The following is an 18,910-nucleotide window of genomic DNA, read 5'->3' as shown; positions in this document are numbered from 1 at the left end:
TGGACCCGTATCAGTTGGCTAACAAATACAAACGTCGCACAGATGAAGCAATCCTTAGTATAGTGCATCTCATCCTGCAACATCTGGAGAACCCCAAGGCCTATCTATGCTCGACTGCTATTTGTGGATTTTAGTTCAGCATTTAACGTCAAAATTACTTTTATTTTCATATATAGGCAATAAGTGAGGTGTTTGTTGTGTGTTCTGTTAACATTCAAATGGCACAGTATTATTCTCTATCAAGAATAGAGTGCCTTTTAGCGCACCCAGTCTTGGTTCGCACGGTGGGGAACTGACCAATTAAAACGTAGAAACTAAAAACAACACGCACAATCAAAACGGTCTGTTGATCCTCCTACTTCTGTTGGCACGCCCACTTCTATACAGCACGTATGCAAATACCCATACTTGGAGCTAGCGAGTTGGCTAGTTACATAAGCTAGCAAGCTGTGCAAAACAAGCAGTCAAACGTATCATAGAGTAGCGTTGAACAACTTCAGAGGAGAGTAGAAAAGGCGTTAAGAGAGAAAGAAGACAGGTAGGCCTATGTTGTGGTTACGTAACAAACTAATTCCTGTCCACTCTGTCTTAGTACCATTTGATGTTTAGCGAGATGTACCCATGGAGGTGAATGGGAGAAGGAGGAAAGGACGGAGAGAGCAGGGATCAGGCACGTGCATAGATGGAGGTCTTTCTGAGCACCTGCCATTTTGCCCTCCTATAAGAAAAGTGCCCTTTCAGATTGGTGGCGTTTAACTTTTTATTTCACTTAGTTTATTTTCTTTGTTGTTATTCGAGTTGCCAATCAAACCAAGCTAATTTTGAATCTTAAACTCCCTCCTCCTTCGACCCAACGCTTGCGCGTACTGTACTTCTCCTTATTACTTGTCCTGCAGGCAGAAGCTATCGGCGCTGAACGGTAGTGTAGGCTACTAGTGGCTCCCTTTTGATTTGCCTGTGTCATTTCACGGTCAGGAACAGGGAAGGCTTCAATTCGACTGTCAGTAGGCCTAAAAGGCAGATAACTCCAATCACCGGTAAAGACTAGTTAGATTGTTTCAACAGAATAGCTACCTAGCAAAATACTTAGCTGCTTTACATAATCTATACTGAACAAAATGATAAACGCAACATATAGAGTAATGGTCCCATGTTTCATGAGTTGAATATAAAGATCTGAGACATTTTCCATAAGCAGACAAAGCTTATTTCTCTCAAATGTTGTGCAGAAATGTGTTTAGTGAGCATTCCTCCATTGCCAAGATAATCCATCCACCTGACAGGTGTGGCATATCAAGAAGCTGATTAAACATGATCATTACACAGGTGCACCTTGTGCTGGGGCCAAAAGGCCATTCTAAAATGTGCAGTTTTGTCACACAACACAATGCCACAGATGTCAACATTTTTGAGGGCGCATGCATTTGACATGCTGACTGCAGGAATGTCCACCAGAGCTGTTGCCAGAGAATTTAATGTTCATTTCTCTACCATAAGCCGCCATCATTTTAGAGAATTTGGCAGTACGTCCAACTGGCCTTACAACCGCAGACCACGTGTAACCACCCCAGCCCTGGACCTCCACATCCGGCTTCTTCACCTGTGGGATCAACTGAGACCAGCCACCCAGACAGCTGATGAAACTGTGGCTTTGCATAACCGAAGAATTTCTGCACAAACTGTCAGAAACCGCCTCAGGGAAGCTCATCTGCGTGCTTGTCATCCTCACCTGGGTCTTGATCTGACTGCAGTTCGGCGTCGTAACCGACTTAAGTGGCAAATGCTCACCTTCGATGGCCATTGGCATCACTTGAAAAGTGTGCTCTTTATGAATGAATCCCGGTTTCAACTGTACCGGGCAGATGGCAGACATGTGGGTGAGCAGTTTTTTGTTGTCAATCTTGGGAACAAAGTGCTTCATGGTGCTGTTATGGTATGGGCTGGCATAAGCTACAGGCAATGGAAGAAAAAAAAAATGCATCCAGCAACTTCGCACAGCCATTGAAGAGTGGGACAACATTCCATAGGCCACAATCAAGTCTGATCAACTCCTCTATGTGAAGGAAATGTGTTGTGCTGCATGAGGCAAATGGTTGTCACACCAGATACTGACTGGTTTTCTGATCCACACCCCTACCTTGTTCTTTAACCTGTTGGGGCTACAGGTTAGCAATGAACCCTGAGTCGGGATTGCTAACAAGGCTGGAAATTCAAAACATCAAAAATCTAATAATTTCAATTTCTCAAACAATCAACTATTTTACACAATTTAAAAGATAAACATCTCAATCTAACCACATTGTTTGATTTTCAAAGAGGCTTTACGGCAAAAGCATAAAGTTAGATTATGTTAGGACAGTACATAGCCACAAAAGTACAAACATCCATTTTCAATTCAAGGTCAGGCGTCACCAAAAGCAGAAACCAGCTAGAATTATGCACTAACCTTTGTCAATCTCCATCAGATGACACTCCTAGGACATTATGTTATACAATACATGCATTTTTTTGTTCCATCAAGTTCATATTTATTTCCAAAAACAGCATTTTACAGTAGCGTGAAATTCAGATTTTTTTCTTCTCTGAAATGCTTCCGGTGAACATAACAAAATTACTATTCGAAAACATTGGTATATTATAATATTGTCATTCAAAGAATAATATATTATCATCTCGTAATTGCTACCGAATGGCCAGATCTCAAAATAACTTTACTGGGAAATCACATTTTGCAATAAACGGGGTGCTATGCTAAGAACAACAAGCTATGCTATACAGTTAGCATCATCTAATATCGATAATAACATTGTAAATATCCCCTTACCTTTGATTATCTCCATCAGAAGGCACTGCCAGGATTTCCCAGGTCCGGAACAAATGTGGTTTCTTTTGACAAAGTTCATAATTTATGAACGCAGTTAGCGTTCATTATGCTCCCACAAAACGTGGTGGGGGGGGTTGTAAAATCACGCCGAAAAGCTAAAAAAACCTAGTAAATAATCTATTTACGTTCGTTCAAACATTTCAAACCTTGTTTAGCATTAATCTTTTGGTCCATTTTTAATGTTAAACATCAGTAATATTTTCACACAACCTATCCTATGTCTTGATAAACAATTAATGACAAACTCACGCTTCTCAGATTTATGCGCAGGCGCAAAAAAATGAAGTGATGACATGTCAACTTCCCTGCATTCTAATTTGCTCTCTGTTTATCATAGACGTTTCAAACAACTTTATAAAGATCGTTGACATCTAGTGGAAGCTGTAGGTGTTGCGAAATGAATCCTTTCTCACTATGGTATCTATAAAACAATGACACTAAATAGTACAGTCACAAAATTCAAAAAAATGTTGATCTATTTTTCACAGGTTTTTGCCTGCAATATGAGTTTTGTTATACTTACAGACACCATTCAAACTGTTTTAGAAAATTCAGAGTGTTTTCTATCCGAATGTGTTAATAATATGCATATCCTAGCTTCTGAGTTGGTGTAGGAGGCAGTTAAAAATGGGCACATATTTTTTTCAAAATTTCTCAATACTGCCCCCGAGCCCCAACAGGTTTTAAGGTATCTGTGACCAACTGATGTATATCTGTATTCCCAGTCATGTGAAATCCATAGATTAGGGCCTAATGAATTTATTTCAATTGACTGATTTCCTTAGATGAACTGTAACTCAGTAATATCTTTGAAATTGTTGCATGTTGCGTTTTTATATTTTTGTTCAGTGTACATTCCCTATGATCAGCTGATAGCCCACCCCTCTTTGCCCTCTCTTTGAGCATTAAGTTAGGCTATACGCTTGCTAGAAAGGATAGTTGATTCAGGATGTGAGTAAAGTTAGTAATAAGGAAGTGAGAGTAGAGGGAGAGAGAAATGTGGTGTGGAAGGAGAGATGCAGACAGAGGATGAGTAATTGTAGCTATGGGTTCAGGTTGATAGATAGTTGACTTCTGCCAACACTCCCTGGCCAGGACTGGGTGAGTAAATTTGTTTTTGGGGAGAGGTGTGTGTGTTAAGGCTTTAGCTGTAATTGAAGTGATAAAGCACATTCTGTGCATTTCAATCACAATCCTCTTCTGTTTTGTGCAGTGTCCAGCACAGCACTGTTATGTATTCATAATGCGTGCATGCGTGCTTGCTTACGGGTGTTTGTGCAAAATAAAGCATATGCTTGTGTGTCAAGCTAGATTGGCTTCTAGGGTTACTATGGTTATAGCTTCACCCTAGAATAACCCTCATTCCCATGGGAAAGTCTGTATGACAGGGTGCATGTGCGTGCAATGCTTTCAGGTGTGTTATCAGCTACAGAGGATGACTGGGTTGGCCACATGCTCAGGCTCTGTCAGCTCTCTCCTATTATGGAAGTCTGGCCTTATGTGATACTGAGAGGCAGGGGGAGATGTGTCAGTGATACTGAGAGAGAGATGTTAGATGCGTCAGTGCACTCACTCATACTGTTTCTCTTGACTGTTGTCTTGTTTGCCAGTGAGTCTGCATTATCTGTCTCTGTGAATGTCTTCACCAGAACACCATTTTTCTATTGATAAGAGATGAACAGGAAGGCATACATGTCTAATAAAATCTAATTGTAATGGCAGTTAAGAACAGAAACAGCCTCTTGTGTTTGAGCACCATTGTTTCAGCCTGTGAGCTAACAAGTTGCTCTTCTGGTTATTGAATAGGTCTTTATATGTTGGCTAGGCCTTCTATAAATCAATAAATTCACCTTATTAGCGTAACATAAATATGCTATGCAGAACATGGTCAGATCCACTCGGGTCTGTAAGATATATTTACATAGACCCGATGACAATCAAACAGGACCCAGCTCAGACTGTGAATTTCAAACACAAACCCAATCCGTTCGGTTCTCAAGTATATCGTGTCCACCCGGACCCGTGAAGCGCTCTACAGTGTATGTTTGAAGTAAACCTGCTCTTACCCTGCCACCCTCTTTGTGTCTATAGGTCCCTGAGAGAGTGACACACCTGTGGAACGAACCACCATGGTGCAGAAGAGTGGGTATGACTTTACTGAAGCCCTCATCCCCCAGGGCACTCAACAGAAGAGACCAGCAGTAAGAACACCCTTCTGCCTACAGTACACCCACCTACCTACCCACCAGGGGTTCCGTTAGGGAAATTTGGCGCCAGACATTTGACCGGCAACATTTTAATTTACCGGACATTTGAGAAATTTACCGGACCCATATGCATTGGGTATGTAACCTGATTAGGGCATCCAACCACGGTGCTCAGAATGACAAATCACATTTTGTTTATGGTAATTAAATATTAACAGAACGATGTGCGATTCTTCTTAATGAATTCTGATGTGCACTTTGAAGATGTTAGAATACCTGTCCACATTTACTTTTCCTCAGCCAACAAGATGAGTAACAAACAGAAAAATCACTAGCCTATGTCATTCTACTATACCCCATAGTACAAACGTTTACCTATTCTATTGGTCAGCTTGTCGAGAAAGAATTTGCCTATTCCAAACAGACTGGGACAGTTGCGGGACGATAGATCCCAAATTCATACAACCAGTAGGCTACATAAAAATAAATTATACTTTAAAAGGCAATGAGTGGTGGAACAGATCAGAACATTTAGCTTAAAATGTTAATAAACAATTATTTATTCACATAATAAGTGCAGCAAGGCAGTAGGCTACACACAACGTATCGTTCCATAATGCAATTAGTGGGAAAACGCCTGTTGTCAAAGCGCAACGCACATGCGAGTGGTTTCATGTAACAGATGAAAATATCCTTTGAACATTTAGAAAGAGGGGTGATCTAATATGCAACAACTAGCATGGGTTGCTAATAATATATTATGACTAGGATTGTGCCTTTGGCTACTGGACAATAAAGAAAGTTAATATAAAAGATTTGCCTCCACGGATATGGTCTGAATTTTGGCTAGGCTACTTTAAAGCAAGGTAAGACATGCCTCATAATGTAGTAAAATGATTAAGTAGGCTATGTTTTCAAAATGCATACTGCCTCCATCTCATTGAATGTGGTGTGTGACATGCTGATGAAGCCTGCCTTCCGTTGCCAATGCATTTGCTGTTTGAGATGTATGACGCTACAAGCTTGGCACACCTGTATTTGGGGAGTTTCTCCCATTCTTCTCCGCAGATTATCTCAAGCTCTGTCAGGTTGGATGGGGAGTGTCGCTGCACAGCTATTTTCAGGCATCTCCAGAGACGTTTGATCGAGTTCAGATCCGGGCTCTGGCTGGGCCACTCAAGGACATTCAGAGACTTGTCCCGGGCGGCTAGCTCTATGAAGAGTCTTGGTGGTTCCAAACTTTTTCAATCTTTAAGAATGATGGAGGCCACTGTGTTTTTGGGGACCTTCAATGCTGCAGACATTTTTTGGTACCGTTCCTCAGATCTGTGCCTCGACACAATCCTGTCTCTGAGCTCTACGGACAATTCCTTCGACCACATGGCTTGGTTTTTGCTCTGACATGCACTGTCAACTGTGGGACCTTGTATAGACAGGTGTGTGCCTTTCCAAATCATATCCAATCAATTGAATTGACCACCGGTGGACTCCAATATATTTGTAGAAACATCTCAAGGATGATCAATGGAAACAGAATGCACCTGAGCTCAATTTTGAGTTTCAAATCAAATTTTATTAATTAAAAAAAATATGGATAAGAATAACAGATCAAAGTAAGAAGTAATTAAAGACGAGCAGAATTATTTTTTTATTTTTATATATATACACATACATACATACATACATACATACAGGGGGGTGCCGGTATAGAGTGTCAATGTGCGGGGGCACAAGTTAGTTGAGGTAGTATGTACGTGTAGATAGAGTTAATTAAGTGACTATGCATAGATGACAACAGAGAGTGGTGTGCAGAGGGCGGTGTTAATAGTCTGGGTAGCCATTTGACTAGCTGTTCAGGAGGCTTATGGCTTGGGGGTAGAAGCTGTTTAGAAGCCTCTTGGACCTATACTTGGAGCTCTTGTACCGCTTGCCGTGTGGTAGCAGAGAGAACAGTCTATGACTAGGGTGGCTTGAGTCTTTGACAATTTTTAGGGCCTTCCTCTGACGCCGCCTGGTATAGAGGTCCTGGATGGCAGGAAGCTTGGCCCCAGTGATGTACTGGGCTGTTCGCACTACCCTGGTCATTATGGCCAAACAGTTCTATTTTTGTTTCATCAGACCAGATGACATTTCTCCAAAAAGTACGATCTTTGTCCCCATGTGCAGTTGCAAACCGTAGTCTGGCTTTTTTATGGCGGTTTTGGAGCAGTGGCTTCTTCCTTGCTGAGCGGCCTTTCAGGTTATGTCGATATAGGACTCGTTTTACTATGGATAAAGATATTTTTGTACCTGTTTCCTCCAGCATCTTCACAAGGTCCTTTGCTGCTGTTCTGGGATTGATTTGCACTTTTTGCACCAAAGTAGGTTCATCTCTAGGATACAGAACGCGTCTCCTTCCTGAGCGGTATGACGGCTGCCTGGTCCCATGGTGTTTATACTTGCGTACTATTGTTTGTACAGATGAACGTGGTACCTTCAGGCATTTGGAGATTGCTCCCAATGATGAACCAGACTTGTTGAGGTCAATACATTTTTTTCTGAGGTCTTGGCAGATTTCTTTTGATTTTCCCATGATGTCAAGCAAAGACGAGTTTGAAGTTAGGTCTTGAAATACATCCACAGGTACATCTACAATTGACTCAAATGATGTCTATTAGCCTATCAGAAGCTTCTAAAACCATGACACAATTTTTTGGAATTTTCCAAGCTGTTTTAAGGCACAGTCAACTTAGTGTATGTAAACTTCTGACCCACTGGAATTGTGATACAGTGAAATAATTTGTCTGTAAACAATTGTTGGAAAAATGACTTGTGCCATGCACAAAGTAGATGTCCTAACAGACTTGCCAAAACTATAGTTTGATAACAAGAAATTTGTGGAGTGGTTGAAAAACCAAGTTTTAATGACTCCAACCTAAGTGTATGTAAACTTCCGACTTCAACTGTAAACAATGTAAACCATATGCCATTGCCGTCTCAGTCACCAGATCTCAACCCAATTGAACACTTATGTAAGATTCTGGAGTGGCGCCTGAGACAGCGTTTTCCATCAACAAAACACCAAATTATGGAATTTCACGGTGAAAAATGTTGTCTCATCCCTCCAATAGAGTTCCAGACACTTGTAGAATCTATGCCAAGGTGCATTGAAGCTGTTCTGGCTCATGGTGGCCCACCCTGTTAAGAGACTTTATGTTGCTGTTTTCATTATTTTGGCAGTTACCTGTACCTACCCTACTGCCTCCTATGGGCCCTGGTCAAAGTAGCAAACTATAGAGGGAATAGGGTGCCATTTGGGATGTATCCTATGATATGATGAATACATAGCAGTCAAGTGTGATGTAAATGTTTTCACCCATCTCTGGCAGGTTCCAACAGAATCTCTTCCAGCTCGATATGGGATTCCGATGTGGATTTGGTTTGGAGAGTTGCTTTCAACATGTCAGCACTTTAGATTTTTCCACAATAAGTTCTTACTGTAGTGAAAACTTACTGGCTCATTTATCAGTGTCACACTGCAGGCTCTCTATTAAAGTGGATTGTCCCTGGCCCTGCTCAGCCTGTGGAGGATTTGCAAATATTTGAAAAAGGCTTACCTGTGATTTGGCTGGAGGAATGGAAGGAATATACAGTCATGGCCAAAAGTTTGAGAATGACACAAATATACATTTTTACAAAGTCTGCTGCCTCAATTTGTATGATGGCAATTTGTATATACTCCAGAATGTTATGAAGAGTGGTCAGATGAATTGCAATTAATTGCAAAGTCCCTCTTTGCCATGCAAATGAACTGAATCCCCCAAAAACATTTCCACTGCATTTTAGCCATGCCACAAAAGGACCAGCTGACATCATGTCAGTGATTCTCTCGTTAACACAGGTGTGAGTGTTGACGAGGACAAGGCTGGAGATCACTCTGTCATGCTGATTAAGTTTTAATAACAGACTGGAAGCTTCAAAAGGAGGGTGGTGCTTCCTCTGTCAGTCATGGTTACCTGCAAGGAAACACGTGCCGTCATCATTGCTTTGCACAAAAAGGGCTTCACAGGCAAGGATATTGCTGCCATTAAGAATGCACCTAAATCAACCATTTATCGGATCATCAAAACTTCAAGGAGAGCGGTTCAATTGTTGTGAAGAAGGCTTCAGGGCGCCCAAGAAAGTTTAGGAAGCGCCAGGACCGTCTCCTAAAGTTGATTCAGCTGCGGGATCGGGGCACCACCAGTACAGAGCTTGCTCAGAAATGGCAGCAGGCAGGTGAGAGTCCATCTGCACGCACAGTGAGGCGAAGACTTTTGGAGGATGGCCTGGTGTCAAGAAGGGCAGCAAAGAAGCGACTTCTCTCCAGGAAAAACATCAGGGACAGACTGATATTCTGCAAAAGGTACAGGGATTGGACTGCTGAGGACTGGGGTGAAGTCATTTTCTCTGAATGCCCTTTCCGATTGTTTGGGGCATCTGGAAAAAAGCTTGTCCGGAGAAGACAAGGTGAACGCTACCATCAGTCCTGTGTCATGCCAACAGTAAAGCATCCTGAGACTATTCATGTGTGGGGTTGCTTTTCAGCCAAGGGAGTGGGCTCACTCACAATTTTGCCTAAGAACACAGTCATGAATGAAGAATGGTACCAACACATCCTCCGAGAGCAACTTCTCCCAACCATCCAGGAACAGTTTGGTGACAAACAATGCATTTTCCAGCATGATGGAGCACCTTGCCATAAGGCGAAAGTGATAACTAAGTGGCTCGGGGAACAAAACATCAATATTTTGGGTCCATGGCCAGGAAACTCCCCAGACCTTAATCCCATTGAGAACTTATGGTCAATCGTCAAGAGGCGGGTAGACAAACAAAACCCCACAAATTCTGACAAACTCCAAGCATTGATTATGCAAGAATGGGCTGCCCAGAAGTTAATTGACAGCATGCCAGGGTGGATTGCAGAGGTCTTGAAAAAGAAGGGTCAACACTGCAAATATTGACTTTTTGCATCAACTTCATGTAATTGTCAATAAAAGCCTTTGACACTTATGAAATGCTTGTAATTATACATCAGTATCCCATAGTAACATCTGACAAAAATATCGAAAGACACTCAAACCGCAAACTTTGTGAAAATTAATATTTCTGTAATTCTCAAAACTTTTGGCCACGACTGTTCATTAGTGGAGGCTGCTGAAGGGAGAATGGCTCATAATGATGGCTGGAATGGCACAAATGGAATGGCATCAAGCACACAGAAACCATGTGTTTGATACCATTCCACTTATTCCGCTCCAGCCATTACCACTAGCCTGTCCTCCCCAATTAAGGTGCCAACAACCTCCTGTGATATACATGCATAATGATCTGCATGTCATTACGCAGTGTTTTCCCCTTACTGACACGTCTTTTCAGTTAACACACGCACTTCCTCACACCCTCTGTCTCCCTCACTCTCATAAAACACACACCACTCTCTCTCTCCCACAAACACACATACACACACTACTCCCAACTTTTAAAATGATAGGCACCAAACAGAATTGAAGGAGCACCAGAAGTAAATAGATTTGATATAGTGTAGGCTTACATTAGGTCTAAATGAATTCTTCCTTTTGAAATACCCCTCATGAGTAGCATACTCTTTTCCTTTCTTCCTGTGCCAATTACATTTGCCTAAACCCACTGTCAAGTTACCAGGCTGTTAGCTAGCTGGGTAACATGACTGAACAACGTTGTCTGTTACCAAACCAATAATTAGCGACCCAGGATTAGTGTAAAAGGCCCGTGACATGGTTTATGAAATTATAGCAAATGTGCATGAATCCTGATAGGTAGAATGAGAGGCATCTCTGGTAATATGGGTCATATTGTTTTCACTGGTTATACTAGAGACAAGATGTTTTCTCTGCTCCATTTTCCCTCTCTGGCACTCAGAGGCTGCATGTCAGGGAACTTTCAAAGTCTACTCGGACTGGTCTGTGCTCTTGGTTGTAACAGGTGATGAAATAATACAATGTATCGCTTTGTGGGCTGCTCCAATGTAACAAATATACAACTCTAACAACATAAGACTCGTCTGGGTCTGCATCCCCGCTCACATCACAGTTAAATTATATATTTTTTTTAAACAAAGTGAAGTGGGTATTATTGCCTGCTCATTCAAGAGACTAGTGGCTGTTGCTTAAATTCAACAGAATTTATAAACAAAACTGACTTGAGAAACATTTTCGAGCAGGCGCCCGCAGGTTCTTTAGATCGGTCGGGCTGAAAACGTTGGTAGTATCGTATGAAACAGTACTACGGTATTCTAAAATCTTGGTATCATGGCATTTTGGTAAAGTGATATTACCGTGGTCCTGTGCTACACTACAAGCAAGCCAATCAATGCCTTTGTCTGTTACACATGCGCACACACACACAGCATAATACTTGTGTGTTGGGGAGTAGACAGAATAATAATGGATTTGGTCTCACTGACAGGGATGTCATGTAAACACATTCTACTGCCACTTAGCTAGTTTGAAAGTCAACGCTCAAAAGTCCTATACAGTGACAATCCGGTTTGTGTTAGACATGTTGACATGTTTATGACATATTGTTGATATAAGATCATGTCTTTATGCCGGATGATATAAGAACAATACCTAATATGAAGCATGTTGACTCAGAGTTGATGCTGTTGTCAATTTACATTGTGATTTTGTGTGTATGTTAATGCGATATCTCTACATTCTCTCCCTGTTAGTTGTCGTGGGGGTCGAAGATCAAGAAGAAGCTGAAGACTGTAGCTCCCTACCTCGGGAAATTCAGACCATCTGTAGGACAATGTTGCCACCAGTGTACCCCTGACAGCCTGGTAAGTAGGGGGAGGGGAATGGAGAGCGAGGCGAGGTGGGTACTTAAGCAATAAGGCCCGAGGAGGAGTAGTAGTGCGTTGCTAGGTAACAACGTAAACAATGGCACTTTTTATGAATGTACAGGCCATGTGTATGTTGTCTCCAGTAGAGGCTGCTGAGGGGAGAACGGCTCATAATAATGTCCGGAACGGCGCAAATGGCATCAAACACCTGGAAACCATTTGTTTGATGTATTTGATACCATTCCACTAAGTCCGCTCCAGTCATTACCATAAGCCCATTCTCCCAAATTAAGTTGCCACCAACCTCCTGTGGTTGTCTTGTATATCATGGGCAGGATAGGCTCTAACAATGGGAATTCCAAACCACCCGTTGTATAATTAAGCAATATGACCTCAGGGGTTTGTGGTATATGTCCAATATTCCACAGCTAAGGGCTGTTCTTAAGGACGACGCAACGCAGAGTGCCTGGATATAGCCCTTAGCCGTGGTATATTGGCCATATACCACAAACCCCTGAGGTGGCTTATTGCTATTATGAACTGGTTACCAACGTAATTAGAACAGTAAATACTTATTTTTTGTCATACCTATTGTATATGGTCTGACATACTGTAGCTTTCGGGCATTCAGGGCTCGAACCACCGGGTTTATAAAAGAGAGTGCTTCTCAATAGTGTCTTCCTTTTCCTTGTGTTCCTCCATTTTGACACACTAACTACTGTTTTCAGACTAATGCAAATCCAAGATGGCGTAGCAGATGCAAATCCAAGATGGTGTAGCAGTCGATCGTGTCTTTGTCTTATCCCGTGTAAATAGCCGGCTTTTTCTTTTCTTGTATACATTTTAATCTCACTTTCTGTTTACAAACTAAATATACTTTCCTGCAACCCGCCTCACCCAATGTGGTACGCATCAGCTATTTTTATTCCTTATAACTGGAACCTCTGTCAGGAGCTAGCCAGCTAACTAGCTACTAGTCTTTATTAGCCACGGCTAGAGGTCTTCACCTTTTAGCTCGGACACCGCCAGCTTTAGCACGGACAATACATGCCAGTCTGCACAGCGCGATATCAACCCAGAGCATATCAAACTGCTTCCCCCTACCACATCACCGGATTTCTGCCGCTCTGGATCATTACACCGGATCATTGCAGCTAGCTAGCTGCTACCGAGTGGTTACTGTTAGCTAACGCCTCTGTCCCAAAGCAAGCACCAGTTAGCCTTGAGCTAGCCACGAGCTAGGCCCATATACCAGCTAATTCTAGGGCTACAATACCTCTTTTGCCAATTGGCCTGGACCCTTTGTCGATGCGGAACCCCGCCGATCCATCACGACTGGTCTGCCGACGTTGTCTGGTCTGCCGACATCGCAACAGGCTTTTCTGTTGCGATGTCGCCGAAGATCCATCTTCTTACCCCGGCCCGCTAGCTTTCTAAGCGCCGTGTCTCCCACTCACCTAGCGTAGTACTGACTACTGAACGTCTCCCTGACTAACCTATTGCTGTTCTTTGGACCCTATGATCACTCGGCTACACAGCTGATGCCCCCCGGACTGTTACAATAACACGGTACCTCATTTTGTTTATCTGTTGGCCCCAGCCTCGAACTCAGGTCCTGTATGTACCTAACTGACCTGCTCTGCCCTTTCATCGCCATTTACCCGTTGTTGTCTTAGCTCTCCCGATCAACACCTATGACTGCTTTATGCCTCTCTCGGTTAGTCCTTATTGTTTCAGTCCCGCTCACCTTACCTTAGATAGCTCTTTTGTCCCACCCCCCACACATGCGGAGACCTTAACTGGTCCCACCAGAGATGAAACCTCTCGTCACTCAACGCCTAGGTTTACTCACATCCTGCCTTACCCTTGTACATTATGCCCTGAATCTATTCTACAATGCCCAGAAATCTGCTCCTTTTATTCCCTGTTCCCAACGCACTAGATGACCATTTCTTATAGCCTTTAGCCATACCCTTACCCTACTCCTACTCTGTTCCTCTGGTGATGTAGAGCTTAACCCAGGCCCTATAGACTCCAGTACCACTCCTATTCCCCAGGCGCTATCATTTGTTAACTTCTGTAACCGTAAAAGCCTTGGTTTCATGCATGTTAACATCAGAAGCCTCCTCCCTAAGTTTGTTTTATTCACTGCTTTAGCACACTCCACCAACCCTGATGTCCTAGCCATGTCTGAATCCTGGCTTAGGAAGGCCACCAAAAATTCGGAAATTTCCCCAACTACAGCATTTTCCGCCAAGATAGAACTGTCAAAAGGGGCGGGGTCGCAATCTACTGCAGAGAGCTTGCAGAGTTCTGTCATGCTATCCAGGTCTGTACCCAAACCAGTTTGAGCTTCTACTTCTAAAAATCCACCTTTCCAGAATAAGTCTCTCACTGTTGCCGCCTGCTATAGCCCCCCTCAGCCCCCGTTGTGCCCTGGACTCCATATGCGAATTGATTGCCCCTCATTTATCTTCAGAGTTCGTACTGTTGGGTGACCTAAACTAGGATATGCTTAACACCCCGTCCGTCCTACAATCTAAGCTAGATGCCCTCAATCTCACACAAATGATCGAGGAACCTACCAGGTACAACCCCAAATCCGTAAACACGGGCACCCTCATAGATATCATCCTGACCAACCTGCCCTTTAAATACACCTCTGCTGTCTTCAACCAGGATCTCAGCGACCACTGCCTCATTGCCTGCATCTGTAATGGGTCTGCGGTCAAACAACCACCCCTCTTCACTGTCAAACGCTCCCTAAAACACTTCAGCAAGCAGGCCTTTCTAATCGCCCTGGCAGGAAGGATCCCTGGTGTCCTGGAAGGATATTGACCTCATCCCGTCAGTAGAGGACACCTGGTTATTCTTTAAATAAGCATGCCCCATTTTTTTAAATGTAGAACTAAGAACAGATATAGCCCTTGGTTCACTCCAGACTTAACTGCCCTTGACCAGCACAAAAACATCATGTGGCGTACTGCATTAGTGTCGAATAGCCCCCGCGATATGCATATAAGTTAGGAACCAATATACACAGTCCGTCAGGAAAGCAAAAGCTAGCTTTTTCAAACAGAATTTTGCATTCTGTAACACAAATTTCCAAACGTTTTGGGACACTTAAGTCCATGGAGAATAAGAGCAGCTGCCCACTGCACTGAGGCTAGGAAACACTGTCACCACCGGTAAATCCACTATAGTTGAGAATTTCAATAAGCATTTTTCTACAGCTGGCCTTGCTTTCCACCTGGCTACCCCTACCCCGGCCAACAGCTCTGCACCCCCCGCAGCAACTTGCCCAAGCCCCCCCCACGCGCTTCTCCTTCACCCAAATCCAGATAGCTGATGTTCTGAAAGAGCTGTAAAATCAAGACCCCTACAAATCAGCTGGGCTTGACAATCTGGAACCTCTCTTTCTAAATTTATCCGCCGCAATTGTTGCAACCCCTATTACTAGCCTATTCAACCTCTTTCGTATCATCTGAGATCACTAAAGATTGGAAAGCTGCCTCGGTCATCCCCCTTTCAAAGGGGGAGACACTCTAGACCCAAACTGTTATAGACCTATATCTATCCTGCCCTTTCTAAAGCCAGATCACTGACCATTTTGAATCCTACTGTACCTTCTCCGCTATGCAATCTGGTTTCCGAGCTGGTTATGGGTGCACCTTAGCAACGCTGAAGGTCCTAAACGATATCATAACCGCCATCGATGAAAGACAGTACTGTGCAGCCATCTTCATCGACCTGGCCAAGGCTTTCGACTCTGTCAATCACCACATTCTTATCGGCGGACTCAATAGCCTTGGTTTCTCAAATGACTGCCTAGCCTGATTCACCAACTACTTCTCAGATAGAGATAGAGTTGTGTCAAATCGGAGGGCCTGTTGTCCGGACCTCTGGCAGTCTCTATGGGGGTGCCACAGGGTTCAATTCTCTGGCCGACTCTTTTCTCTGTATATATCAATGTCGCTTTTGCTGCGGGTGATTCTCTGATCCACCTCTACGCAGACAACACCATTCTGGATACTTCTGGCCCTTCTTTGGACACTGTGTTAACAAACTTCCAGACAAGCTTCAATGCCATACAACACTCCTTCCGTGGCCTCCAACTGCTCTTAAATGCTAGTAAAACTAAATGCATGCTTTTCAACCGATCAGTGCCCGGAGAGCGAGCCTATGGAGGGGGTGCCCAGAGAGCGAGCCTATGGAGGGGGTGCCCAGAGAGCGAGCCTATGGAGGGGGTGCCCAGAGAGCGAGCCTATGGAGGGGGTGCCCAGAGAGCGAGCCTATGGAGGGGGTGCCCAGAGAGCGAGCCTATGGAGGGGGTGCCCAGAGAGCGAGCCTATGGAGGGGGTGCCCAGAGAGCGAGCCTATGGAGGGGGTGCCCAGAGAGCGAGCCTATGGAGGGGGTGCCCAGAGAGCGAGCCTATGGAGGGGGTGCCCAGAGAGCGAGCCTATGGAGGGGGTGCCCAGAGAGCGAGCCTATGGAGGGGGTGGCCAGAGAGCGAGCCTATGGAGGGGGTGCCCAGAGAGCGAGCCTATGGAGGGGGTGCCCAGGGAGCGAGCCTATGGAGGGGGTGCCGCCCAGAGAGCGAGCCTATGGAGGGGGTGCCGCCCAGAGAGCGAGCCTATGGGGGGTGCCGCCCAGAGAGCGAGCCTATGGGGGGGTGCCCAGAGAGCGAGCCTATGGAGGGGGTGCCTATAAGACCCCTTTCTGTGTTTGCAGACTTTGCCGCATGAGGGTGGCAGAACACAGGGCGTTCTTATTGAACCGTCTCTATTTACATGTAGCTTATTTCACCCTACTTTTGGATTATAATTGGATTAATGTATGAATATCTTGCTTAATATGTTGTTTGTGTCATCATTGCAAATCAATTACATTATACTTAAACACTTAAACTTCAACCAGTAAAATTTCTCTTTGGCTAGTTTTTGCTACAGCTTATAAGAAGGAGTGTTAGCATTCTAGCTAACAACTGTTTCATCCAAAATAGTTATTTTGCAAAACAATCACAAAATATAATCTTAGCGACTGTTCAAGCAAGAATCAAAACATCATTGTAAGCGTATGAGAACCCAAAAAACTTATTAAGTTTAGAAGTAATAAAAACGTAAATCTAAATGTTGAATGGCCGCAAATGGTGATGGCTTTCTTACTGCCGCCAAGAGTCGTGCGCATCTGTGCGCGACGTCAGTGTGTCGTGTACTGGAAAAGGGTCTATAGAGAGAGGCTATTGAGGTGTACCTATAGAGATGGGGTTGACCTGACACACAAAGCACATTTAGCAAACCCAGTCATGTCCTAATAAATGGCCCCATTTAAATGAAGTCCTTAGAGGACGTTTACTGTTCACATCAGTCAATCTCTGCAGCAGTGGTGGCTGGAGGCACTTTAAATCAGGATGGGTTCATAGTAATGTCTGGAACAAAATTCATGGAACGGTGTCAATCACATCAAACGTGTGTTTCATACCATTCCATCACTCAATTCCAGCCATTATTATGAGGTGTGGTACTGATAGTGTGTAGTAGTCTTTGGACTGGTCTAACCAACTAGGTTGTGTTTCAGGGCAAGAAGCTGGGACAGACCATACCCTCTCTGGGCTTCCATAATCTACTGAGTGTCAATGAGACCCACACCAGGTAGACGTAACACATATATTACACACACACACACACACAGACCTCCACGGCCTTACACTGCATGCAAACACACAATGATGTGATGTTTCCTGGGTGTTGTAGGTATCGTGGTTGGCTGGTGAGGAGAGTGTGCTGTGTGCTGTTGGTCAGAGGCTGCAGGGTCTACCCTAGTCCTGCTACTGACAGAGTGGAGCGAGTCTCCCAAAGCAACAGGTGTGTGTGTTCAAGCTTTATTGTTGCATGCATAAGTACAGTTAACGCTTCGAACACACCGATGGCGTCATTGCATTTTGGTACACCAGAATTACATTAATTTCCAATGAAACGCTGCGTTTGCTGTGCAGCATTGTGTTGCAGAGGCAGTTGCAGTGCGTTCTGTGTGGTGCAGATGTTGGATTTATTGAACGTATGTGTCAAACTGTATGTGTAGACGGCTTGACAGAAATGGTAGCAGAAGGTGAATGTTGAACTTTTGTTGCACACATGTCCAGATGATGCTGCATACTATTTTGCGCAATGATGCTGTCGGTGTGTTTGAAGCGTAAATGTTTAACTAGCAAGCTCTACACAACAGTGCAGTAATCACTTTAAAAAATAGTATAGCGAAAATGGATCGTTCCTGCAGACATATAACAAATGGATCGCTATGTACCTAAACTCTCTCTCTCTCTGGAAAAAACAAGACCACATTAATTGAAAACCACTGGGACCAGCAGATATACACTCACATGCCAGTTTATTAGGTACACCACCCCATTCACAAAAATGGTTTGAGTCAATGTTAGAACAGGCAAAACGAGTGGCTTAAGCGACTTTGACCGCGGTATGATCGTCGGTGCCAGGCGTCCCAGATCCAGTAACTCAAACGAATTCCCTCCTTGGCTTTTCACGCATGATCGTGTCTAGGGTTTACAGAGAATGGTGTGACAAACAAAAAACATCCAGTCAGCGGCAGTCCTGTGGGCAAAAACAGCTTGTTGAGAGGTCCATGAACCCATCCTGGTTCGTACAGGCTGGTAGCGGTAGTGTACTTGTGTGGGGAATGTTTTCATGGCACACGATAGGTTCCTTGATACCAAACTAACATTTCCGACACCTTGTAGAATCCTTCTCCTGATTAATTCAGGTTGGTCTGGAGGCAAAGGGCGTCCGACCCAGTACTAGATGGGTGTACCTAATAAACTGTCCGGTGAGTGTATAAATGTGAACGGGAGTAATAGTGGCCAATAGCAGGATAAAATAGATAGATAATGGCAATCAATGAACAGCAGCGTAGTGGAAATAATAAATCTAATTAAGGATTTTAGCAGCAGCGTAGGTGTG

At 43.8% G+C, this 18,910-nt stretch overlaps 1 protein-coding gene across 2 annotated transcripts in view; it reads left to right on the top strand.

Annotated features, from left to right (window-relative positions):
- Positions 1-393: 393 nt before the first annotated feature.
- gpat2 (glycerol-3-phosphate acyltransferase 2, mitochondrial) overlaps positions 394-18,910 on the top strand; it is a 48,199-nt gene continuing 29,682 nt past the window's right edge. Inside the window, exons 1-5 of one of the 2 annotated variants that reach the window (XM_014161526.3) lie at positions 394-538; positions 4,976-5,085; positions 11,822-11,932; positions 17,514-17,587; positions 17,690-17,800. In XM_014161526.3, the coding sequence (XP_014017001.1) occupies positions 5,014-5,085; positions 11,822-11,932; positions 17,514-17,587; positions 17,690-17,800 (368 nt within the window). In that variant the 5' untranslated portion in view covers positions 394-538; positions 4,976-5,013. Of the gene's footprint in view, positions 539-4,975; positions 5,086-11,821; positions 11,933-17,513; positions 17,588-17,689; positions 17,801-18,910 lie in introns of those variants that run through there. The other variant, XM_045703225.2, reaches the window with a different exon arrangement.

This window comes from Salmo salar, chromosome 20 (assembly GCF_965601325.2).
Source record: "Salmo salar chromosome 20, fSalSal1, whole genome shotgun sequence".
In the NCBI taxonomy this organism is placed as follows: Eukaryota; Metazoa; Chordata; class Actinopteri; order Salmoniformes; family Salmonidae; genus Salmo; species Salmo salar.
This window is presented reverse-complemented; position numbering and strand designations above follow the sequence as displayed.